Below are 27,587 nucleotides of genomic sequence, written 5' to 3'. Positions count from 1 at the left end.
GAGAGCAGGTCCCAACACCTCCTCCCATCTGTCCTCCCTCTGACAGGGGAGGTCAGAGGAGAGAGGCAAGGGCTGCAGGCGCAGACAGCGCAGGACTGGGACACCGAAGGCTGTGAAGGGACAGAACAAGCCCTGAGGAGACCCACCCGTGCCAGAGCAGCAAAGGACCTGCCAGCTGCCTCAGCCATCCCAGGGTGGGTGGCTGTGGAGACCCAGCAGGGACAGGGGCTGCCGGCTGTCCTCACCAGAGGTGCTCCAAGTGCCCAGGACGCTCTGTGGAAGAGGAGCTTCTCGGATGCTCTCTGCCATGTGTTGGGGCACACTGGGCTTTGCAGAGCTGCGGGCGCTTCAGCCAGAAGTGGGCAGCACTGACCTCCCGAGAGCTTTGTCACCGACTTTCTCTGAAGTGACAAGTACATAGTGACATCCAGATGGGCAACCTTGCCATACAAGCCTATGCTCTGCCCCCTCACCCACCCGGAACCAAACTGTCTGAGCATTTCTTTCACAAGAGCAGCCACCAAGCATTTGCTGGGATCAAAGGGACTTCTGAAGGTATTTGGACAAGCTGCAAAATAGCCAAAGTATCTCCAGTAGCTTTGGACCTCTATTCAGAGGGGACAGGGAGGGGACAGCCATTTCTGGAGCCTAGATTCAGCATGGCATTCAGCAAACCAGTACTCCCAATTGACACACAAGGGTACAGAAACCCACCACTTCATGAGCAGGTCCTTCCCTTGGTGGCCCTTGCAACAGTGTATGTACTCAATCTGCATAACTTAAAACCAGCACAGGCTGAACGCTCAGGAGGTGCACACAACTCCTCTTCTCCTCCTCCTGAGCCCAATGCCCCAATGGCCCTCAACGATGGGAAACAGGGCCCATACCATCCTTAAAAACTTGCTGTGGAACGTTAACCACGACAACTCTGTGGCATCATTCAGCCTTTGCTGACCAAACACCTCGATGGCACACAAGCACCACCAGCAGAAACACCCTGCAGGCACAATATGATGAATTCCAGTTTTTTTGTTATTTTGTTCTCAGTTTTGTGGTCTGCATGTATGTCCAATAGGAAAAAAACCCATGGTATTTTGTTTTTAACTACCTGCCTATTTGAACATGGACTTTTTTTGGTTAGCTGTAGCAGCTATTAACCAGACAAGAGCTGTATGTAGTTTTTTCCCTTCACAAGAGAGTTGCTATGCAAAGACTGAAGGATTAGGACAAAGATATGAAATACTCTTCTAAACAACTGTAATACCTTGAGGTGCTCAACACCACCATTGCAAAAACCAGACCAAGTATCATCAGTCAGGACCACTTTCACAATCTGATGAAACGTCAGTGCTGCAGCAGCAGGGATGGTACTCGAGCATCAAACCGAGCATGAACAAGATCCACAGTGAGGACAATGACCAACAGTAAATCACGTAATTAGAAGAGATGATATTCTGGGCAAACAACAGCAAGACTATTAGAACAGTTGTGTCAGATTTCTTAGGCTGAGGAACTTCAAGGTGAATCTGCCCACATGAAGGCTGACAGATGGCTTAGCAACTGCCTCCTGATGTGAGAGTCTGCCCCGACAAGAATCTTAGGATCAAGCAAGTAAAATAGGGAGCTTGGACAAGCTCAGACCAGAGGGCACACATTCCCAGAAACATGGCTAGCCACAGCACATGTTTCAGTAAGTTATTTCAAATTCAGATCATGCCTTCAAAACCTGATTTTGACATTTAAGTGATCAGCAAAACCTACATGATTTCATTGAACCATGGAACACATGCCTGGATCTGCCACTAGTGGCAGAAGTTTCTCCAGGCTTCACAAGCCGGGCTCTAGCAGAATGATGCCGCCTTTTGCCTTAAAAATTCCAAGAGTTTTACAGGAATCTTGTTTTGAGAACAAAATTAGGAAGGGCGATTTGTTAGGGCACAGGAATAAACTTGTTTTTCTCCTACTGGGAAAACTGAGAGGGGAAGAGATGGAACCACAAATGCATCTGAAGGCCTCCCTGTGCCTATGCATTTTCTCTGTATGGATTGTTCAAATACATCAAAAGCTCTTTCCTTTGCATTAATGCTAAAGCAGCACTCCCTTACACAGTAAACACGCAGCTTCTACACCAAGCTTGCTGCTGCTGCTCAGAAGTACGACAGCAGCTTTCAGGAGAACGTCACAGGTGCAGCACTGACATGTTGTTCCCTTCCAGCCCAACCCTCCCAAACCTACCTGAAACTCAACTGCTAGCCCACTGCTACATGGGCAAAAGACATTTCCACCTGAAAATTGTCTAGAAATTACTATTTTTCTCTATGCAGTTTGCACTGTACAGCTGACAGCACTTGTCCTAATTCACCTGGTCTTAGGAACTGTTCAGGGAAGCTACGCCTTCAGATCTCTGCACTCTGCATCCTGCCTTCACACTTGTCTCCCAGCGCAGAAGTCTCATACACACACTTCCAGATGCTACAGTGCTGCGCTGTTCTGGTTAGAGCAGCTTCCTACCCACAACACAAATCTTTTGTGAAATGAATTGGCAGCGGGATGAGCCAGCTGCCCCTCTGTCACAGACGCTGCCAAGTGCTCAGCAGCAGCCCTGGGAGACTATTTGTCAAAATAGGAACAAAAATTCTGGTAGGTCCTAATATATGTAATGTATTAGGATTTGGGAATAAAATGTATGAGCTCCTCGCTAAAACAATATCCAACATAAACCAATACATAACAGTTCACCTATTAAGAATATTTATATGAGACAGATCTGGAAAACAATAATTTCCATACTTTAGGAACAGTTACAATCTATATTCCTGTCACACTACAGTACCTGCATTTCTATGTGAAGAAACTATGTGAAGAAAAAAGTCCAAAATTATTTTATTGAATAATCATTAATTGAAACAAAGACTTTACTAAGACTTAACCAACAAAAACCTATTTATTTATTCCAAACACCAAGATACAGAAGTTTTCAAGTTTTGCAAATATTGCTCCAAAGCAAAATTCTATATACAGCGCCCTCGGTTCTAATAGTGCATAAACAAAGACAAATATACTTATGTATCCACAGTGCAATGTTTGCTCATTTCATCAAGGCTCCACGTTGCATTCACTTACCAGTGATTTAAAGAAATAAAAAAAGTGACCTGCCAGACCGAACAGTTGGTCCAGAACTAAGAAATAACAATGTGGAAACTTGCAATAACAGGGACAACAATGAATCCAGGCAGAGCACAATAAAGAATCTTTCCTGAACATGAGAAATGCTACTCTATTTTAAATAAATATTTTCAGTCTTTATCTGCAAGGGCTTTCCTAGCTCTACTAAAGGAAAACAATTCTCCAGTATTTGCCGTTTGATTCACCCATCAGAACCGCCTTTTCTTCCAAATCTTACTTACTGCCCTGAGCAAAAATAAACTGGCAAAGTAAAAACATACAATGAACACACCAAGAACAGTTGCTTGGGAAGAAGTTCCACTCTGGAGTGAAAAGTCTGCTCAGGAATTTAACTGCTTTCAGGCCCTCAAACTGTAAGCACAGATGACTTGTTAACAACACAGCTATGTTCTTCTTGAGAGACAGCCAGTCGGAGTGCTTGCTTTACAGGTTTCAACCAGGGAACACCCTTCTGGTCGAGCTCACCTGAAAAAACCCCAAAACCTTCACATTGTCTGGGGTGCTCCTTCTGACGCTGTTCTGGTTGTCTGGTTACTGCCGCCTGTTCTAGAGCTACACAGTATACATGAATTCAGGTGTCACTAACAGGAATGAGACAAGGTATAAGCATTGGTCTCATCTTCAGAGAGGCAAAGTGATTCTTAAGTATCATGTAAGCTTTACTCCAATTGCGTTACAGAAAAGTAAGTTTATTTTTCTGCTGTACATATGTTGTATTACTATATACCAACTAGTACTATAAAACTGTGAGACAAATTATTCCCTGAAATGAATCTTGGCACAGAAGCCTTACTACCTAGAGTAGCTTAATTATTTTGTTTTCTGAAGGAAATAAAATATTCACTGTGTAGATACTGTTAACTCCTACAATAATATTGGATATTTCAAGTTTAAATTATTCTTTGCAGTATACAAACATTACAGATTCGTATCCAAAATTAGTAATTTGTACAGTTATGGGCCTTTCAATTACAACTGTGCTTAAATTTTACCCTTTGGTGGTATTATCACACACAATAAAATCAAGGTAACAAATCCAGCTTTTTAAGGACACCCCCTCACTGCAAAACCAGCTTACCGTTTTCCACAGTGAACTTAACTCAGCAACGTTTGGGAAGGAAAACTAAAGTCACAGCCATTACTTATGGAGCTATGATCTGCAGCTGAAAGACTTTTAACGTCTCAAATACTTACAATACACCAACGTTTCAAAAGGTACTGTATAATGTGACTTGAACATAAGCAGCATTTTCACCTTGCTCTCACAAAGTAATACAAACCAGAAAATTAAAACTTAAGGTATAAAAAGGGACTTTGTGAACATACACCATTTAAGATAATAACCCAACTCACTGTCTGCGAGGACAGTACCTCATGCATAGATCTTGAGGCTTTATTTACACAAATATAAAATAAACTGATTCCCAAAACCACACATTCATAGATTAAGTCTTTACAATGAACACGTTCAGAGTATTGAAAAAAGTCTACACTTCAAAATATAACCGGAATGGCAATTATTAACAAATGGGTAGAAAACTACATAACGTCCATTACAGACCTTGTTGAAGTTTGGAACTCTGAGCATATCTCCAGTCTTTTCATGGCGGTATTTCATACTGCCGCAACAAGGGTGTCCCACTAGCACTGCTTCAGGAGGCACAGTATGGCCATACTTAAAGAGCTTAAGAACGCACACAAACGCAACGTTCATGGGTTTCCTCGGTACCAATTCATGTGATAGTGACAGGATAAACATGGAAAACAATCATTTATTCTGAAAATAAGTGCAATCCACCTGTGACCTTCTGCTACATTATTTAACGTAATAGAAGTCGGGTTTAGGCCACTGTTACTTGCAAACCTCCACGTAACAGTTTATAGTTAAGAGCTGGACATTCATACTTACTAAGTCTGAAAACTGTTATAACATTTCCTAATGATTAAATACTGTGTGCTATTATGCAAAAACCAGAAGGAATAAAACATGACACAAGTCACTTAAACTATGCGAAGTTATTTACAACCTCTGTCAACTAAACATTTTTGGCTCTTAGAACTCTGTTCTTCGGTGGCACAATTTTTAGTCAATTTAATTGTGAAAAAGTCTACCGTTTCAATAAACAACTTGTAAGGAGTGAAAATTTAAGTATAATTTATCAACCAACACCCAACCTCTGAAGACAACAGTATGACCTCTTCCATATTGTTTTAATTGCCTAATAAACCCAAAATGACGATGAGATAAAATAACCTTTTTGCTGTTCTTTGAACAGCACTTCTTCACAAATCCCTGAAGTCAATCTGCATCACATGCAACCAGCATGCTCATTTCATTTAAATATACAGAGCTGTTCACATCAGATGCTCCAACTTCGCACTCAGTAACAGTCTCCAACATTTTCTAGTCTCACGTTGAGCAGCAAAGTGCAATCTGTTGCACTTTGCCTAGGTCCGTTATAAGCTGCTTTATACAATGTTTGAGTTGTGGAAGTCGAGCTAGCGGTTCTGGTGGTTCCAGCTCTCCTGTATAATCCAGCCAACTCTCCAAAACTGCAAAGAAAAACAAAACTGTCACTATTCCAGTTCTCAGCAAAACAGACCACCTTAAGTCACAAACCAGGGATTCTTTAAATTCTTTTGTGCATCTTGAGAGAGCAGTGGGCAATATTTTTAACACGTGGTATTTGAGAAATCAGAAAACCAGGCTCCTCACACCAATCTTTGCAGAAAAAAAGCAAGTGTTCCTAGAAAAAAGCAGGGAAGGAAAACACTCAGGACTAGATATTGTGAGAACTGGTGCTAAACTTCCTCTGATCTGTATCAATCCCAGAGCAAGGACACTGCGGTACAGGAAGTTTATACCATCAGAATACCTTTAAGATTAGCATTAGATGCAACTACACAGTATTTTCAATGAAGATCCTAAAAGGATAGGATTATGCTAATGAAAGAAGTTTGTCGTCAATACAGAATACAATTGGCCAAGACAGAAAGAACTGGGTAACAGAAAATGGGGATGAAATCCAAAAGCACAAACAGCAGGCTACTGCACGAAGAAAAATAAATTCCTGCTCTAAAGCTTCTCAGCAGGAAACAAGAACCAGACATACTACTGACCAAAGACAACTCAGGTGACAATGTAATATGACCATGAGAAAGGTGGTCACATTGAACTACGATGAGTTCAGGGGACAGGGCAGTATCGTGGAACAAGACTGAAACCTTGAAGACAGAATACATCTACCAAGAGAAGCAGCAGTGGCCATTGCCACTAACTGGATTACAGGCTAGTTTAACCTAAGGGCAATATCAGCAGATACTGCCCTTAGGTTAAGGGCTGAAGAACTGTCTGAACTATCTGAAGAACTAGTGGGCATTGCCCAACTATTGACACATCCAGCCTTGAAATAAGAAAATTCCTGACCAGAGTAGCAATGCTCTGAGCAGCCCTCCAGCTCAGCAGTAGATAAAAAACCTGATATAATTTATGAAATAGGCATTATGATTACAGGCCTGATTGATCTTCATTACCTCAAATATTCCTTTAGTTGTTCAACTTTTCAGTACCTCACCAAACTACAAAAGAGAGGACTCTTACTTTGGCAAAGGTTAGATTCCCAATACCCTTGCAAGAAAAGCTGGTGCTGTAACCACTATACAACCAATGGTCAGACTTAAAGTTGTTAAGAAAAAGAACTATCCTTGATCGTTTAATGTAACACATAAAGGGTTTAGAAGTTTTCCATTACTAGGAAAACAAATTTCAAGAGACATTTAAGTAAAGAATTTGGAAGAGACAGGAAAAGATAAGAGCCTTGTGCACCAAAGAGGCCACCTAGAATAGGCTGAAACAGCCAGCAAGCTCCTGAAGAACAAAAGGGAAGTTCAGATACACAGAAGCGCTATGGAAAATGACAAAAACCTGAAAGCAAAAAGACATGGAAGATATTCCAACTACCTCATCTGGTGCAAGTATTTAGAGGTGATCTAACTGGAACTTTTCCTATAAAATTCTGCTCAGTTTTAATTTGATCTTTGTTTTAAAATGCACCCCCCCCCAACATCAGCAGCATGTCTATTTTCTATTAGTAAATGCAGTAAATCTGACAAAGTAACACTCACCTCTTTGTACGTCTGCAGAAGTAAAATTGAAATTAACATGTTTTGAACAGGTAGTTCAGTTAAATACAGTTATTTTTTTAAACAGAAAAATGTTACCTACCATCTAGCTCCTTCTCAATGAAATCCATTCTGTGTATGACTTCATCTTGCAGAGATTCCACATGAGCTAAAAGATTAAGCTGCCACTGCAGCTGCGAGTTCACAACTCCTTCTTTGTCTTTTTCCAGCAATTTCATTTCAATGGCTTCCTCTGGAGCGACTTTCTTAGAGACAGACTCTCTTACCTAGCAGAAATACATACATTAATATTCATTACAGTGAAATAGAATTGGTAAGCCAGACTGTCTGGGTCCTTACAGTTACCGAGATAATTGCTCAACTAATCTTAGGCTAGTGGAGGATAAAGACACAAAGAGTAAAACTGAAGTTAACATCATACACAAATATTAAGGCAATTTGGGCAAGAGGATTGAAATACAGACATGCTTTTATAGGTATTTTGCTAAGACCTACTCTTTGCACTTCACAAGCATCTGATTTTCAAAAGATAACACATATACACGTAGCTAGCTCCCTGCCAACTTCCAGCTGGAAGATACTGCACTTAATCTGTGCATCCTAGGAAACATATTAAAGCCATTTTTAACATGACAGTAATCAACTAAAGAGCAAATGAGTTTGCAGTGAGAAGGGATTTCTTCTGAAGGAATCTAATCTCAATTCTACTAAAACTTTCATCGAAGCAGCTAGAGAAAAAACACATTACCACCACTTATAAGACTTGACTACACTGTCAGTGTTGATTCTACTCCCCTACTTTTTTTCATCACTCAGCTGAAATATGACAGGTTTTAGAAAAAGGCTCCTAAAAGAGTGAAGAACTGAAATACATGCCTTTCTGGGAAACACAAAGCAATCTCAACTGATTTGATAGAGAAGTCAGAAAGAACATAAATTACAGCTTACACATACATGAAATAAAACCTAAACAACCTTTTAGTCTAAAAAAAGGGAGGTCAGGATTTCCCAGAGGCTTTCTAACATTTGTCAGGCTGTATTTCATATGACTTGGCACTAACTAATGAAAGCAAAATTTTTGCATTGGGGTGTAGAACAAAAGGCCTCTGATAGACCTTATAAAAGCTGAAAACGAGAACCAAGAGTTGAAAAGATAAAACTAGAGTTCTCCAGTAGGAAGAAGACACAGGACTGTTCAATGGGATCATTCTTAAAAATCAGTTCAGGCTACTTTTTTTTCCCCACCATGAAATGGTGCCTGAAGAAGCTGGAATCAATTTAGTTAATGTAACTATTAAAAGAAACATGGGAACAAGATGCAAATAACTAAAAGCTGGAACACCAGTGTATTTGGTAGTATCATACATGCTTGCCCTGTTCTCTATCCCATTCATTTTTACATTTAACACACAAAGGTAAGAAGCAATGAACTGCCAGTGGACCATAATGCATGTTCCACAGACTGTGCAGATGATCTAAGGTCCTCTTCAACCTAGATTTTTTTTTTTAATTATTATTTTGAAATGGAGGAGCTGGTCATGCCTATCATTTTAACTCGTATTGGCAACTTAAATTTAACAGTATAGGAAAAAACTAAACACAAATAAACAAACTAAATACTACTAAAAAGGGTTGAGTTTTGCACTTTGCCAGGCAAACACATCCTCCATGCAGAGAGGGTTATTTTAATACAAATACCTTAGAGTAACTGTGTTTGGATTCATTTTCCATCTTGCATATTTCTCGGTCCAGATTCCAGCCAAATCTCTCTGACAGAGCATCATCCCCATTTTCCCTTATTCTATTTACTCCATCATCCATGGCTGAACCTCTTGTTTCCACAACCAATCTCTGCTCTATCGCAGGGTAGTAGGCCCGAGGCTTCTGGTAACAGTGTTCACTTGTAATGTAAGATTCCTCCACAGAAGGAATGGTTGAGGGTTTCTCAACTGTCCCATTCCAAGTTCTATAACTTGCCATCTCTTCTTTGCAACAGTTTTCCTCAATGTGAATGATGTGTTTTGTATGAATTTTTTCATCCACTGTAATGTGCTTCCATGGATGGCACCAAAGCTTTAGGTCAGGATGTTCCTTATTTCTGTTCAAACATAAAAAAAAAAAACCACCCACCAAATTTAAACTTCAAGGTGACTGAACAAACTATCCTATTACATAAAGAAATTAAGTAAGAATAGTTGAACTACTATATTCTTTAGTCATCGTAATCAGTAAAAAATACCCAAATATTCTGAAATAATGTAATTTCACTGACCTCAATTGCCTATCTTCCTACAATGTTGTTAGGTTCACTATTTTCCATCTCTATAACATGGTATACAAGCCAAGTGTTGGCATTAAGAAAAAAAATGAAGAACAAGTTTCAAATAGATACATACAACTTTTCACCAATGTTGCCCTTGAAGGAGCATTTTGCTTCAATATTTGCAATTTATTAACAGCATAAACTCATTTTCACTGGGATATTTTTAGTATTTTAAACAAGTAAGTCAAGTACACTGAAGCTAAACTAAGATTTTAACAATTTTAAACACCAGTAAAATGAAAAGACCCCCTCAAACCACTCAGTATCAAACTTTAGCCTGTAGTTCCCCAAAATAAACCTTAAAATTCAATCCACTGATCTTTTATAACCCTCTAATAACAACAACAACTGGGGACTTGGGGTGGTGGTGGTTTATTATTTCCTTTAAATCCCAAGATGCTGAGCAAACTCTACAGCCTGGTACACCAACATGCCATAGTCCCCCCACCTGCTTCTTATAAAAATTCTTATTTTAATTGTTTTCAAATTGACTAATACATTATTTATTCCAGCAGCAGGGACAACTATAGGTGTCAGATTCTTACACAGATATAACAAACAAACAAAAATGTCAAGTGAGCATTTGTACCTGGTACTGTTCTTCCACATGTCTGTCAGGCATTAAAACAGCAGTAAAAAGGAGAGCAAAGCAGAACCAATCTGCTTATCTTCAAAGGGCGGGCAGGCAGCTTATCTGCTACAGGCTGCAAGAATGCAGCAGAAGCAAATCCTGACCCTAAAGCACCTGCATTCAGCTGCATGGAAAGGAGGGGGTCTGCCCCAAAACCCCATTCTGTGCTTCCTTGCAAACAAAGGCAGATGAAATTACTCCATTAAGCTGATCCAGCTTTTCCAGCTGTTAGCCAAACCACTCAACAAAACATGACCATTTTACTTCCAAAGTAACTGCTTTCTAATCCGTTCTACAGCAGCTAAGGTTTCTTCAGTGTCTATCAGAGGAAACTACAGTCAGTACAACAGCCAAGGACTTGCTCAGACCGCTTTATACAAGCGCCTCTGCCTCCAGGGACTGCATGTCTATGACGTCCTTGGTGAGCAATCCTGAAGGCACGCCTAGAAAAGGGAAAGCCAAGTGTTCATTTACCAAAGCTTTCTATTCCAGCTCCACTTACATTCTACACCTAAAGGCACTATTTTGCTCAGCAAAGAGCAAGGGATAACTTTACAGAAGACAGAAAATTGAAAGATGATGCACCAGCTACATAAGGATGAAAATTTGAATACTTAATAATTGAGCAACCTTTTAATTACTGCCTTCTGAAGACTGGCTCTCCCTCCCATTGACACTGAAGCTGTCAATGTCACCTCTGATCCTTTGTCACCTCCGTGAAAACTGAGCAACACTCTCCTAATAACTTCAGGCAGCTGTGAAATCATCTCCTCTCCCCTAGATGGTAGATCTGCATCAACAATATGATCATTCTTCTAATTCAGCAATTTTTAAAATCCCTTCTGATTTATGTAATGATAAAGAAAACAGGGGCTATAGCTTTTAACAAGATGGTCTTAACAGGACCACACCTCATCTTTAATTAAACCAGGTCATCACACCAACTTCAGGATGGGAGGGAAAAGGAACAAAGTCTGTAACAAGCATCACATACTTGCCCAGTGCTCCACACCTTAGTGCTATGCAAATCTCAGTTTACTCTACAACTGGAAAGCCACAATCTGAAGTCTTGCTATTAAGAAAGGCCTAAGGAGTGGTCTTACAATATTTGTGTTCCACCGTCTCCAAAGAGAAAGAGATTACTTGCAGGTCTGACTAAAGGATACCATAATGGAAAAGCAAAACCCTATGTTAAAATTGCTACTCTTTTGCTTTAAGCATTATTCCATTGTTTAAGCATTTCAGGTACTGCCAGTGGCCCTACTGCATCACCACAGATTAAATTGAAGGGAAAAATTTTTCAAGAACACTGGAAACACTAAAAGCTTTGCTTTCCAAATAGCTGCTGCTGTACAATTTATCAATTTATAAATATGGAATTAAATAAATTTAAAACTGCTGGATTTGAGTTAGAAAAATATTTTTTCAGTCATCAGAACCCAGGGATGACTTTAAACAGGAATGGATGCAGAAAACCTGATTTCTACAGTGATTACAGAATATGTTATTTTTTCATATATATCTGTAATAATCTTTGCGTAGAAATGAATTGCTACAGGTTGCTGAAGGTGCAACTGCTCTCCCGCTACAACAGAGCAACGCATTACGCCAAACAAAAAGATCTGATTTCTGCTGGAAAAGTGATGATTTAGAATTACTGGAATGGAGAAGGCAAGTGTTATAAGAATGCTGCCATAGGTTATATGCCTATCCTCTTCTTGCTACTTAGATCTATTCAGGTGCTTTAGGAGAAGCTGTTGTTATTGGTTTTCTCCCTCCTTCCTTCATACTTTCCCAACCCTTCCATACACATAGTCAATTTACACTCCTCAACACACTTAAATAGTTTTTAAACAGCCAAGTCCTTTCCCAAGATCATGTTAGCAATTCAAACTATGTAGTTATATATCCACAAAGAAGCACAAAAATAAGTCTGAATTTCTGGTTATTTTTCTACTATTTGAAATCTAATTCATGTTGAGAACATGCCGACTGATACTTAAATACTGCTTACTGTAATATGCTCATCTTCAGCTGCAGTCCATGCAGTACTTCTATCACTCTCTGTACATCGCCAAGAAGTTGGTGAGTGGCTACTATCTTCTTGGCATTCTGGTGGGAATAATTTTCTTCCAAAAATGCTAAGCCATGCATGTGACCATTACTTAACCACTCCTTCTCATACCAGTACTTTAAGCTGGACCTCTGACCTAAAGCAACAGTAATGAGTGTGTTAAAATGAAGCATTAACTATGGCATGTTAACATTACTGGTAGTAATTCCTATTATCTCAAAGTCTTGCAACAGCTTGTTTTTCTTATCAACAGTACCAATAAAGATCCTATAATAGCAGACAAAACCCTGAAGACATGAAGAACTTATAAAGTGGGAAGTGAGATGATAACCTCAGTCAAAAACCTCTGCCCAACTGTAAAAGCATTCAGACCCCAAATTCCATCAAGGGACATCCACAACAGGTAATTGCGGCTGATGCACAGAGGAAAGTGTATTTTTAGCAGGGTATCACACTGTCTAGTAACCATGGTTATAACTAAAGCTACAGTTTGAATACAGCTCTCTGCAGACAAAAATGCAGCAAAAGGCAGTGAACTTCCCTTCTCCAGTGGTCTTGTTTTTAAGCATCATGCACGTATTAGTACAGTCATTCAAAAGTAAATTTTAAAGACATCAATGATGAGGTTCTGATGGAGAAGTTACCTAAGTTAGGCTATTAATAATGCTAATTCTAGCTTAAGAGGTTGGACTATCAACAGCAGCTGAAATGAAATTATGTTAAATGTGATAAATGCATCAGTAAAAGTAATTTAAGCCAAGCAAAATGGTATTAGCAAGAAAGAGTGGAACTTCAGTTGCTTGCTAAATTGCAAAAACACAAACAAAAAAGTCCAAGCCAAAAACCCGACAAAAGCCCCCACACACCCTGTAAAATGTATTGTTACAACAGATGTTCTCAGAAGCTCAGCACCCTGAGAAACACCACATCATTCACTGGCCTATATACAGCCCAGTCAGCGAACCTACAAAACGAGAGACAACATTGGAGCACAGACTCAGATATTCACAAAATGTCTCCAATATAAGCAGGTTAATACTGACTAGAAGTTTCAGCAGTTAAGGAGAAGCTAAAAAAAAAGTTACTAGGCAGCAGAGTAAGAACAAGGGATTGCACTACATGCATATTAAGTAGCATTGCTGTCCATGCTATTAACTTTGGCACAATGAAGCAAAACTACTCTTTGGAAGCCGTACTGAGAAATGAGCAGAACTTGGTCACAGGTATTCATATGGTTTTGGATGGTAGTTATAGAATGGCAGCAAAATGGTTTCTATATCATGCCCTATATGAACATCCATGGACATAAAGGACACTTTCAAACTTAAATTCAATACTAATGCTTTGTCTCAGTAAAGGAGTAAAAGCAAACGAGTGAGCTTGTAAGCACACTCAGCCACTAGGCTGCACAGAACAATACTCCATGTTTTGAGGCAAGACCTCCAAAAACGCTCAAACAGAAACCCACACAGGGAAGAACGAATTTTCAAGGCTATAACAGCTCAACTTTTCAGGCAGATAGGCTGTATCAAGCAAGAGATCTTCTAGGTATGGCCAGAACCACTTTGGAGACATTCCTGACATACCTGTATTAACCCCTACACATTTATTTTTGTGTTAGAGAAGCTACCATCTGTGACAAAATGAAGTTCAGTCCACAAGAATAAAATCGTGAATTTTAGAACTCCATGGTCATCTTAACGCTGAAATTATCCAACAGAAGCCCATCCATGGCATTGTTTCCTTAGCGGTGTACTCAGAGACAAAAAGTGCTCTCTTTCTAGGTGTATAAGCTTAAGAGAAGACACAAGACGATATCCCACAATGTATGCTCTCTATGGCTTGAATGATTCTGTCACATCATAAGCATCCCGATCATCTTTAAGCAAGGGTAAATGTTAACAAGTCTCTTAAAAATCCCACGACTCAAAAAAACCCCAACTGTCTACAATGACAGTTGGTACAGTTTTTAGGCATAATTACATTAAACTTGCTTTTATTTCCAATAACATGAATGGTGCTGTTACAAGTCCCAGCACTAAACTGGGGAAGGCTCCTAAATAAGAGTTTGCTGAATGGCCATGCCCAGTTTTAAAAGCAACTTCTTTGCAGATTCATAAAGCCTATTTAGCTCATTTCAAGCCGACAGCAGATCCACTGAAACTGAGAAACCACTTTTGCAGTCAAAAAGTTGGATAAGTTTTTCTTTTCCAAGACAGAGGTAAAAATTAAGCCCAAATAAATAAATAAATAAAATAAAATTTCAGGATCTTCAAATCAATAGTTAATAAAAGTGATTAAACTAATGAAGCAAATGAAGTGTTAGTTGTAATCAGCTTTTACCAAAAAACATTATAAAGTTCTGAAACTTCTGATAAAGTTTCTCACTAAGTACAAATAGTTCAAGTGTGATAGCACAACTTCAGTTTGCATGTGCACTTTAGTTAAGACTAACTCAAATTGACACAAATCAAAGCAAAATATCTTGAAAATAGAGGGTTAAAATCCTGGACACAAGATACTGTAAAAAAAACTTAAACAAATGTTAAACTATTTTACTACTTAGATAACTGAATGTAAGCATAGCATGTCTTCCTTGCTATGAGTACAAACAACATTAGTATATAACTACACAAATCAATGAGTTAAGCTATCAAAGACTTAGTAGTTTTAAACAGCCAAAAAAAGCAGAGATCACAATGCAAATATGTATATAAACCAAAAAGGTCTTGTGATTAGGCAAACAGAGATCCCATTTTCTCATAATTTATGAACATGGACTCAAGCCCGAACCTCATCCGTTTCACATTCAGTGAGGCTTTATAATTCATAGAGTAGGAAGTCAGAAGAGATCCACGATAAGTGTAATTTTACCTGCTGCATAAGATGGACTAAGACATTTTAAAATACACAGTTAGGAGTAGAGAACATATTGCTTAATCAGCTCTGACTGCATTGCCCCAGACAATTTATATTTTTATTTATATATATGGACTGCAAGTGCCTTTCCATAACAAGCACTAGCACATCCCGGCTGTTGAGAACCAGCAAGCCTCTTGCTGACTTATTTTAAAGAATGCGTAAGCCTGGTCTTGTTGGAGGAAAGCTGCAGTCATATCCTGTAAGAGGTGCCCATGGGGAGGGAGTCTTCGCTTGTTTCCCGAGTGCTTCTAAAATAATGTTCCATAGCCAGACAGTACAATCCTTATTACTGACAAATATGTGACAGATGGTCATTGCAGTTAAAACATTCATTTCCATTCCTGTCCAGCTGTAATTCCACAATATTGACTCATGTACATTCACACAAATTAAACTTTCTGTATCTATAACTGAACTCAATTACCTATAATGACGGACACAGCTAGGGGAGCAAAAAAAAAATTAATCTTTGCAATATATATATATATATATATAAAAACTAATAAAGTTACTACATATATAAGAAGGCTCTGTAACCTTAAATTTCTGTACCTGGAGGATCTTGACAAATATAGCAGGTATATTTCTCAGGTACATTATCTTCCAGTAAACCCATACAGACTCCATGCTGCCAGCATAGACACTCTTCACACTGTTTAAAGTCAAGAAGTGCACATCAACAGAAATGAAGCCTAGAAGGAGCTCAATAAATTACCTCAATTAAGAGACATCATGTACATATTTTAAGACAAAAAGGTGTATTAATACCCACCCCCCTCTTCCAGCTACAAGCAAATACATTAAAGAATCAGACTACAATAAAATTTGAACCCTTCCCACACACTTTTCACATGGATTTCTGGAGAATGACAACAATTACAAGTGGAAGCAGAGATCCTGAAAGGTGCAAAAATGTTCCCTTTGGAGGTGAAAATCTTTGTGAAAGATGCATGCACACATAATCAGGACAGAAAACAGTATGCAATCAAGCTTTCTTTAGCAAAATATATCAAGTTTTCTGAATCAAAAAGTTCCCCCCTCAAACAGTAAATCACATTCAATTATAAAATCCTATGTCACATAGGACTAGCCAATATTATGCTTTACTGATACTTGTATCTAACATTTTATCTATTTCACAGGTAGCTCTACTAATATAAAAGTACAGATGCAGCTGTAGTAGCTTTAAAAACTTCCGACATCCTTCCAAGTGTGAGCAATCATATTGGCAAGGACTGAATATAACTTGGCCCTACTTTTTTAGCACAGTTATGCTATTTAAAATACAATCACTGTACTTAAAGTCATACAGTTTTAGAGCAGGAAAAACTATATCCACATGTTCTGTTTCAGTCATTCCCCCTCCCCCCACACACACTTTTAACAAGCAGACAAAACTTCAACTACAGCCTAAAGACAACTGAAACATGGGACAAAACCCCACATAAGAATATTAAGTCAATTTTGATTTGAAACTGTGGTGTCAGCTCAGAATTACTATTTTGACAAGCAGTGAGACAATAGATCATAACCTTTATTTCTTGGAGCACAAGCCAAAAGCTTAATGCAGAGATCTCATCAATACTGGCAAAGGTTTTCAAAATGAGCTAAAACAAACACAAGCAGCAACTGCAAGTAATCTTAGATGCTGCTCTTCACTGACCTACAAAGATGCTGACTTGATAAACATCTCATCTGTGTTGAACACTACTTATACCACTTTTATTAATGCTGCTCTTATCTGCTGCCTTTCCTCAAGCTATGAGAGACAGAAAGGGACCACCAGTTTTTGAATACATCATTGTATTAAATTAGTGGTCTAGGTGTGGAGGAAATAGAAGCACTGGGAATGGAGAACGTAGAAGGTTAGAGAAAGGAGTTTCTGAAAGATGGGACTAACAATGTTTTGCCTTACAAAATGGGTAAACAGTCCTAAAGCAATAAGGAGATGTTTTCAAAAAGAGGCTGAGACACCATCCTCCTTTCACAAAGATGATTAGTAGAGCCAGAAAAAGGTGTCCTAAAAGGAAGACAACAGATTAAGAAAAATAGACTGTGTGCTAAAAATACAAAGGGAGCTCCTGGACCTAGTTACACTTGCATCCTGTAAATCATGCCATATGGCACAGAGCTACACTTGGTGATTTTTCCAGGCAAGTTTGCCTAGAACTCTAATGAAGCATCCCAGCTTTTTTTATTTTACTCAACTGATATTTAAATATCCACCTCATCAGGGCACAGGTGCTTCCTTTTATCCACATGTTCTACTTCACAGCTTGGCTGGCCAGGCTACAGGCTTACTGCTCTAGACACATGCTACACAGAAGCTACCCCCTGTCCAGGCAGTAGTAGGGAGATTCAGAGCAAGCCAAATAAGAGATTTTGAAGAGGAAAAACATGCAGAGTTGTGCAACAATATTTAAATCAAAGTTCAAATGCGAAAGAAACAACCGAACCCAATGGGATTGTATTTGAAGCAGCTTTTCATCTACCAGAACAAAAATATCCCAAGTCCATTTACAACCATCACCTCCAAGGTCACCAAATCCAGCCCCAAAATTCTCTACATCACACACAAATTCACCAACATTTAGGTATAAAAACCAAAAGGAAGGGACAATGACATTTTGTCTGGACTTCTCCGGGCCCAAGCCTTACCCTACAAAGGGAGGTCTGTGCCTTCAGAAGTAACACGTGGCAATGCTAAGCTACTGCTTTACACAGGCTCCATAAATGAAGTCTAGTAACCTCCTTCCAAAGTTATAGAGACTGGAATGAAACAGTATTGACCAATGATATATCATTTTTTATACTTTTTTCCAGTTTTATCTTCTACTTACTGAGGCAGGTACTTACTTTAAATGCAAAACCCTGTGTCTGCATCCCGGTGTAATGAATGGTATTTATGCACGAATTGCTTGAGACAATTACTTTAAGGCAAGTTCAAGATAAAGGAAGAGTTTTTTGCAAAATCTCTAGGCTGAATTTTTGGGGGGTTTTATTATTAGTTTAAAGACCTAAATGGAACAAACTGTCGGTTTAACTGTGTAAGAGTTTCATTAAACCTTAATGGTCCCCAGTCTTTCAGGAAAAATAAAGGTGCTGCTTGTTTTTAAAATTAACTTTTTTCCTCATTATTTCTAAATTCAGCACATTCATGGAAATGACCGCAGTTCAAAGAGAGAATGACTTACCATTCTCCCTCTTGTAAGAGGGCACCATACACATATCCTAGGAGGAATGAACCTCCAGTCACATGCACGGGAAACTGCCCTGGCTCCCGATTTTGACACCAAGTCAAGGCAGATTGGCACACAGGCACGTGCTCAAACAAGTACCCCAAGCGTCAGCATATTTCAGTCAGATCTTGTCAGAGTAATAAGCAGGGGCAGAATAAACACCCCAATGGAGACAAGTGCAAAGAATGACAATAGTCTTCTAAAAACCCATACGCGGAGCAAAATTACATATCTTCAGGAAGGGAGGGCAAGTCTAAATGCAAGTTCTTTAGGGTAGACACTTCCAAATTCAAGTTTCTAAGTGTCATATTAAAGTCTGAGTAGGAAATAGGGAAGAAATCTTTCCTTCTTATAAAGTTATGACAACTACACAGGATTCTCACCCTATAAAGTCAAAGGGAAGTGTCAATCTCAGCACTACACCTCTGAAAAGCTGAAGATAGGTTCCCTTTGTCGTAATTCCACAGTTCTATAACATAGCATCTTTGCTTTGTATTAATGCTCTGTACTTAAAGAGCTAACTCAGGCATTTCTACATCAACAACAGAAGACCAGACTGTTCAAAACATTTTCCCAAAAACTACAGGCTGACAGAAAGGTGTGGGGACCACAGCATTTGGTATCTTAAGCAACCTACCCTCCCAAAATCTTGTTACCAGCTCCTTGCTCCCCAATTCCTATTGCTTCAATCCCTGTAATGAATGCAGGTACTCACCACACGGCCAATCTGCATCTCCTTTCCAGAGGGAATACCTGCTCTCCTAGACAATTCTTTTACAACACAGCTAAAGTGTTTAGAACTTTGCAATACACTCAAAAAGACCCCAAACTAGTTCAACCTGGAAAATCGATCTCTGAAGCAGCCCATGAAACCTTACATGAAAGCTATCCATAGACTATGTCCTGAGCTAGCTAACAGTTCTCTGCATTCTGCAATCACAGACTAGTGTTGAGCCTCCATTTGCCAGAAAACTATACTCCAGACCATAGCTTTGTGTTTTTCATTGAACCATCTCCTCAGAAGGCAGCCGGCCCCCTTTATTCCCAACTGTCAGACTCCTTTTCCTCCTATATACTCAGATGCTATTTATCTAATTTTGACCACTGCCCATCACAGCACCCTTTCCTACTAATGCACAAGGTATCTTTTGCCCTGCATTGTCAGGATCCAACACCAATACAAAGGTGCCCATCAAAATTAACTCAGCACTAACAGAAAAAGTGTCATACCTTCCAGAGCAAATCTCCATAAAATAGCATGGAAGGCCAAAGAAAACTACCCGGTGAAGTTAGCCATTAAACTCGACTGTTGAGGTCAAAAATCAAACTTAGCTGCATTAGCTAGCCCTATTAAAAATTTTTAGAATTAGGCTGTTGATGTTCAGAGAAAAAAAGGTGTTTCTACTGTCCTGCTGCAGAAGTCAAGAATTCTTCACACTACAATTAAAACAGTGCACCCCCTCTTCTCCTTAACAGGTTTCTGCCTCCATTCAAGCAATAAAGTCCACCAAAAAATCAGCAGCAGCTGTGAGGTAGGTATAGATCTGCTTCTGTCTTTCCTCCTAGTTCCAAACAGCAAAAAAGAAACACAGTTCACAGTAACATGCCAGCAACTATCTCAGTAAGGAGTCCCATAAAGTGGGATTCAAACCTCACAAAAATTAGCAACAGAATGCCTGGGAAAGCGAATTCAAAAGTTGCAGATGAGGGTGAGCTTCGCGTGCCAGAAAAATATTTCTGAAGTCAGTGTCATGCCATATCCATTCACAAATAAAACAACCTTCTCAAAAGAATGCTGTAATTACCTTAAAATTTGCAACGAGCACAGCTGCCAAGCTACACTGCTGTCACTTTGAACTAAGGTCCCACAACAAGCAAAAAAGTTATCTAGATAGGAAGGGTGGGAGCCTCCAAAAAAAAAAAAAAGAAAGAAAGAAAAAACTCATTTCTTCAGAAGGGCAACTACAAAAAAGCTCGTGATCTAGGTTCAAGAGCATCACACACTTAAGCCCCTGCATATGCTTCTTACAAGACTTAGGGGGAATTACCAAAGGGGACCATGCAGCTCACATAAGCAGCAGTGGCAAAATGAACTAGAGCAAAAAAAATGCCGAAGAAGTTTTTTATTTGATATGTTTGACTTCACTATTTGAAATTAATAGGAAGTGGGTGGAATGGCTGAGAGCAGCTATGTCAGGAGTGGTTTCCTGGTAATTTACAAACATCTCAAAAAGTAAAAGTGAACAGCCAGGACAGTTCCAAAGAGGCTTCTATTGACAGTTTTAAGTGGGAGAGATAATAGACACTGCTCTGGCTGGAAACAGTTTTCTGTAAAGTTGGTTTAAAAAGAGTACATATATTGAGAACGGACAGATGGCCTTATGCAGATTAGGAACTCTGAATTTACAAACTACAGAAGAAGCTGCAGAATGGACAAATGCATCTCTGCTTCAAAACAAGACACTCAAGTCATGATTTTTTTTTTGTTCATCCTATCTAGAGGAGTGTACGTTTAAGTCAAGCTTCTTGCGAGGGCAGAGAAGTAGAAGGGTATCACCATCTCACAGCAATGTTCTGAACATGCTCGGAATTAGAGGGAAGCAAAAAAGCCAGATAGAAAGCCACTGATTTTAAATATGTATTCTCTAAACCTAGGAAGTGTTCTAATTTTTAGAAAAATGCAAATCCACAAGTGACAAGCCAACCGTTAATGGCTAGTATAGAATTGTCCCTCTTCCTCCACTTTCCTTCGATAAAAAAACAAACTGAAGATTTTTCATAAACTGTATCAAAACCACAAAGTTTTCCACCTATCATAGCAGCTGCTCACCCTGACGGGTTATCTTAAAAAAATTTATTATTTCAGAGGACAACAATAGTTTATTTCATGTACAGAATGTACCTGTGCATATTTCTACAATACGTTTTCCACTGACACTTTCCACTGTATTCACCAAAATGTGCACTCACCCTCCACTTCATACCTGAATCATGAAGTCATTTTCTTCTTTTACTTCACAAACACACCGAACAATCTCAAAATCACTTTCTTCAACTTCTTCATCAGGGTTCGTGGTTACATCAACATCCTGACTGCAGTCATCATCACTCCAAAGCAAGCTATCCATAGATGACTCACTCAGGGTGTCATCCTCTGTACAAAAAGTAGTTGGATAAAATCCCAAGTAATTACAAAAAGGTCACGTAACTCTTAAGATTTCATCCCGAGTATGCAAGACATACATTTCTAAAAGCATGAGTTCACCATGTAATTTAAGGAACATCACAATGTTACTACATTGTGCATATGCATAATGAAGTTTTAGATTCTCATTAATAGCTCCTTCAAAATATTCCAGCTTAACAGCTTCTGTCATTAAAGCTGTGCTCTCAACATATAGTGCCTCAAACCAAAGACACAAAGACTCTTTAGACAAGTAAGTATAATAAACAAAACCAGATTTATAAATTCAAATAGAATTCAGACTAGTTTCTGCAATTCGTATAGAACTGTGACTTGGTACTAAGGCAAGTGTAGAGCTCCCAAAAAAAAGAGATAAGAGGGTTCTGTCTTATGAACCATTTGATCTCACAAAGTAGCATCTCCATTACAGAAACATTCAGAGTCCAACACAGAATTTAATCCTGCTTCAGAAATGATTATTTTCATTTAGGCTCCTGTTGAGGACACATCTACCAATTCAGGGGCAGTGCACTGCCCAGGGTATTCTTTAAGAATGCTCCCACACTACTTAAAGCATTAATGCATCTCTGTGGATTGAACAAAACTGCCAAGAAAATCTTTACTGAACAACATGCTAAATTGAGATGCTTACGTCAATAATATTAATGCAACATCTACACCTTCCTTGGGGATAGAATGGGAGAGTGAGAGGGAGACGATAAGGATTGTAATTATTTGGGAAATACTCTAATTTGGAGGAGAGTGGAAGGTAAAAATTTTACTCACTCTTAACTAGATTGTAGTCTCTCACCTATATTGGGTAAAACTATTTTGATCACAGCCTGTAAAACAGGACTGTGGAAATAAAAAACCAAGTCTGTGGTATAAACTAGATCTTTTGGAGAAACATCTGTTCTCAAATTTAAGGGGCTGAGAAGCCAATGCATTAGTTAATTTTCATGTTTAAGTTTTACTTCTCCTCTGAGATACGACACTCTTTCCTGAAGTACTCTGGAAGCAACAGGTTAAGCACGCTGCACTTTGATTCTACACAAGGGTTTTATTATCAGATCTTATTTATATAGGTACTGCTTTTATTGTTAGTACAAGTTCTGCAGATGCAAAAAGCAGCAAAGCAGTTGTGAAAAGGATGGAGTAAAACCATTTCCAATACTTTTCACATCTTTCAATGTCTATGAACTAATCAAAAGAAATCAGAGCAACTGATGGCCAAGTTACTAAACTGCGAGTACATTCTGTGGTCAACATGCTCCAAAAAAGCAACTGATCAGACTTGCAGAACATGTTTTAAGACATTATCTACACCTGCGCTTCAGTAGTTCTTAACGTTTCCTGTTTTCCCTATATAATGGAATTAACTGAACTTAATTTTTACATTTTGCCTAATACCAAACAATAAAACAGTTGTGTCAAAAAAAAAATCAAATGGTCACCAACAGTGTATCTGTACAATAAGGAATTTAAGGTTCCTGTACATAATCAAGCTGTCACACATCTACCATTTCCTTCAAATTTGTGAGCTTTAAGAATAACAAAAAGAACAAAATGTTTGTCTTCCGTTTTTATTGTACCAGCTTGTGATAGTAAATAGCAAGATGGACTAAGATATTAAAAATTAGGAAAGCTGGAACAAAGCAGCCACATTTTTATGAGCTCTGTTTATGAAGTACTATGAAGACACTAATAAATAGTTACTCAAGAGCTTCTCATCATTATGAAGCTCAGAAAGCCATTATAACCATGTGTTATACTGTATCTATACAACTACACATAACCGCATCCAGTGGTCTCTCGAACACAGCACACATACTGTATAAAACTTGCATAGCATCTATTTTTAACTCTGAATGAGTTATTACTTTGAGGAAACCTTAGGAAATACGAAAAATTTAATTACTGAAGTCTGAACATTGTTATTATAGAGTTAATAAGGTTCTGCAAAAAGGTGCAAAATGAGTTTGAGTTCTGAAATAAGGGCAACAGTCTTAAAGCTTCTGTGAAGATAAAAGTCAAAGCAAAAAGCAGCAATATCAAGCTGTGGCAAATGAACTGGGTTAAACTTCTTCAGGCAGGGGAAAGGAAATGCACAAAGTCCTGTGTAAGAATAGCCAAATTTACATCATGAGTACTGGCTTTTGTGTATATTAGTGCAGCTCACACATTTACCGGTAATGAAAGACAGAATCAGCAAGCCATAGAGGAGAGTCATCTTACCATTTGTTTTTGATTTTCCTCTGTGCTGTCCAGAATCAGAGCAGTGTAGCAGTGTGCTTGGGTGGGCAGATGATTTATTTGAAGAAATACATTTTGTGACAACCGATTTTTCAGGAGAAAGCTCCTGCGAAATATCTGTGGTTTCTTCACTGCCAGAGTATTCTGTAAAATTGTAAGAAGCATTATTATTAGAAATCTGTGGTCAAGAACAGTTGACAGAAGAAAAAACAGTCCATGCATGTCCACAGCAGGCATGTATAATTCACTGCAACAGTTTCCACTTCAATATGCTAGGACTCTAGGACTTCACTATGCTGCTGAAAGATTTGCAAGCTTTCTAGAGGCAAGAAAGTTATTGTCTGAACCAGAAAAGTCTTATGCAGCTCAGCATTCCTTCACTGCTGACGTAAGTGAAAAAGGCTGAAAAGACTGGTTACTTAAACCTAACTATTCTTCAGGGTCAGTATGTCTACAAATGCTTTTGGATTACAGGCACTTCTACAGAAGCACTGTTGACTGCAGACCTCTCCCTCACATCCCACTATCATTCAGATGGGCTACACACATTCCCTAATCTCACAGGCTACAAAGTGGACAGAAAGCATCTCTTCTCTTATTTTCCTAGTGTATGTACAGAACAGGATGAATGGATAGAAAAGAAAAGCCCTGATTAGGAACGTGTGGAGAAAACACCTAGAACAATTCCTCTGTGAAGCACCTATTCGTCACGTCCTGCACTGTATATAAATTGAGGCTGTCTGCCATTATAAGCAGTACCCTCCAATCAGTTATCTGGAGAAGGTAGATAGTTCAATGGACCAGAGAACCACAAGGGCAACATCAAAAACAGGCAAGCAACATTTTAAAACCCAAGAATAGATGGACAAGCAGTTTGTGGGTATTATTTGTGCAACTATTGCATAAGTTTACAGATTATTGTATTTGAGGGCATCATATAGTTAGAAACTCACTAAAATGATTTGTTTCAGTACAATTCTGAGTCAGTCTGCCCGTGTTTTTTTCCTCCCCTCTACTCTCTCGTGACAGCTTGCCCTACTTCTTAATGGCAGCAAACAAAAGGTAAGGTATTTTCTCTCCCATCTCAGAAACGCCCCCATAAGGAGCTCTAGTTTAACAAATTATGCATACCAGATTGAAACATGCTGCGTTAATGAGCCTACACATCCATCATGGCAGAGAGAGTTGCCACGTTTGATCTGCAAACATTTCACTAGAGAAATCTTTTAGAATAAATTGCTATTTTCAGAAGTGAAGAACCCAATCACCAGTTACACCTGGGCCTACATATGAAGTTCAAAGTATGAAGTGGCCGAGGAAAGCAGAGAAGACATGTTCCTAGTACAACCCTAGTAATGTAGGTAGAACAGCATGTTACGAGGCAGAGGGACAACACTATGAGTATAGATTTTAAATCAGGCTTTTACTTCATCTCTCCAGGAGAGGAGAGATTTACTCTCTAGGAAAAAAATTTAGGATGTGACAGGTTTAACAGAGCTCATTGTCACAGCCTCTGAAATCCCATACTAAGTGAAGATGTAAGAAATAGCAAGGTTAACAGCAGAAAAAGAGGGCCCATCAACATTTCCAAACTCCATCATTCATACAGGAGCCCCAAAAGTAACTCATATAACTGAGAACATCTGGTACATGGGGTACTTGGTAACAAATCAAGGGGATCCGTACCCTCTTTAACTGGGTAAAACTTGCATATAAGTACACTTGCTAATGAAAAGCCAGACTTAAAGACTGACATATCCATTTTGGAGTTGGATTTATTCTGTGCCATTACAGGCACTATTATAAGCTGTCATCCAGCATTAATGATACACCTCAACCAGGAAATAAATTATCTTGCCAATCACAACTGAACATTAACCACTTAATAAAATCAGAAATAACAGATTAATTAAGAAACAGTCTTATCTGCAAGAGCATGGAACTGGGTAACAGGCAAAACAAAGTAATGAAGCTGTTTTCCTCTACAGAAGAAAAAAGAGCTTTACCAGGCTTAGTTCTCTTTTTCTTTTTTTTCTTTTTCTTTGACTTGGACCTTCCATAGTCTTTGGATTTTCTTTCTTTGTTCTTCTCATGTTCTTTAACAGCTGAAATTAGACAACATTTCAATTTAATTTTTAAGATATATACACACCTATTACACTTATTAATTTTCTTAAAGACCTCCATGGTTTCTCTGGACAATCGGGGCCAGTTCACTGCAAAAAAAACCAACAAGAAAACTTATTTGTAAGAATTCCCAGCTCTCATAATTGGTATGGTCTGTTTTAAGTTCTACTTTGATTGTCCCACAACAAAATTACAATAGCATGTGGGCGAAATCAACTGTACACCAGTGCCCATTTACTACTTACGTGCTTCAGAGATTACTAAAAAAGAAAATACTGGGGGATTTGTTACATCCATTTTCTAAATTATGCCTGAACATTTCAGTAGCATTGTAACAAGAAGTCTGACAAAACCCAACTCCCCAAACTCTAGTACAGTTCTTCAGTCAAATATTTTGTTTTCATTGAAACTGGAGTAACAACTGGTTCAGTTGGCTTTAACTGTTATTCTCTCACCATCTATTCTCCATCCTATTTTTATGGGAATAAAAAAAAAAACACACCATAATTTTTGAATGATTGGGTGATATCTTTCAATCAAGTCCATCCTCAAAGCATGCTTCCAGAGCACTTGCCATAAAGTATAACCCTGCTGCAAGGTAATGTGCACAAACCCTTGCTTTCCATATTTGGAATCAAACAGATGCAATCCTTGCATTTGTTTACAACTCCTGTCTTTCAGATTTAGGTCTCTGCAGCAGAATTTCTATAGATACTTATACAGTTCCTTAAGTAAATTATCCTGATTCAGCCGAGATTATAGGTGCAACCATAAAATCTATTACAGAAGGATGCCCTGCATCTCAAAAGGGCTCTGCTCTCAGAGTGCTTAGCTGATTAAGCCACTCACCATCCCATTTAGAAACCTATTTCAATTTCTCATTATTGATATCAGAATAAGCACCTAAAGACACTCTATACTGTGTGAAATCTTCTCCTACATAAAACATTTAAGAACCCCAGCTGGTCCGTAACCGCTCATGAAGCAAACCAGCAATACCAGTGTATTATGTTAACCTCTTTCCTACATGCTAATAGTAAACTCCCCAATTCACAATCTAAGGCTTTAGACTGTGAATCTAAATTGTGGTACAACCAGCTCGCTCTGAGAAACCGGAAATCGGTCCCATTCTACCAGCTGTGATGAGCATGCAGGAGACATGCTCACTAGCTCCTCCTCATGACAGTCTTCAGCTCTGTATCTCCCCATCCTCTTAGTCCTTGAACATCTCCTGCTACTTTGCCACTTATATTTCTCTTTTGGCATGTCATTAGTGATGGCTGCTAAAATTGTGCATTGCCAGCAGCCACATTAAATTCTGACACTGATGGCAGCCTGCCATACCAATTACATGCCCATCAAAGGGAATATGACTGACAGCACAAAAGACAAACTTCATCCCCCCCCTCCATTACCATTTGTTGAGGGGGGGAAGAAGAGGGGAGAGAGAGGGGAGAGAGAGGGGAGAGAGAGGGGAGAGAGAGGGGAGAGAGAGGGGAGAGAGA

At 38.9% G+C, this 27,587-nt stretch overlaps 1 protein-coding gene across 13 annotated transcripts in view; it reads right to left on the bottom strand.

Moving 5' to 3' along the window:
* Positions 1-2,913: 2,913 nt before the first annotated feature.
* Positions 2,914-27,587, bottom strand: part of PHF20 (PHD finger protein 20) — a 76,630-nt gene continuing 51,956 nt past the window's right edge. For 7 of the 13 annotated variants that reach the window (XM_075517548.1, XM_075517543.1, XM_075517539.1 and 4 more), the window contains 8 exons: positions 25,971-26,060; positions 23,938-24,109; positions 21,503-21,672; positions 15,832-15,931; positions 12,298-12,493; positions 9,028-9,427; positions 7,412-7,595; positions 2,914-5,739 (listed from right to left, as the gene is read on the bottom strand). In XM_075517548.1, coding sequence (XP_075373663.1) covers positions 5,597-5,739; positions 7,412-7,595; positions 9,028-9,427; positions 12,298-12,493; positions 15,832-15,931; positions 21,503-21,672; positions 23,938-24,109; positions 25,971-26,060 — 1,455 coding nt within the window. In that variant the 3' untranslated portion in view covers positions 2,914-5,596. Of the gene's footprint in view, positions 5,740-7,411; positions 7,596-9,027; positions 9,428-12,297; positions 12,494-15,831; positions 15,932-21,502; positions 21,673-23,937; positions 24,110-25,961; positions 26,061-27,587 lie in introns of all 13 variants that reach the window. The other 6 variants (XM_075517541.1, XM_075517542.1, XM_075517549.1 and 3 more) reach the window with 2 other exon arrangements.

Source organism: Mycteria americana, chromosome 14, assembly GCF_035582795.1.
Source record: "Mycteria americana isolate JAX WOST 10 ecotype Jacksonville Zoo and Gardens chromosome 14, USCA_MyAme_1.0, whole genome shotgun sequence".
In the NCBI taxonomy this organism is placed as follows: Eukaryota; Metazoa; Chordata; class Aves; order Ciconiiformes; family Ciconiidae; genus Mycteria; species Mycteria americana.
The sequence above is the reverse complement of the archived record's forward strand: the minus strand, read 5'-3'. Positions and strand labels throughout refer to the sequence as shown.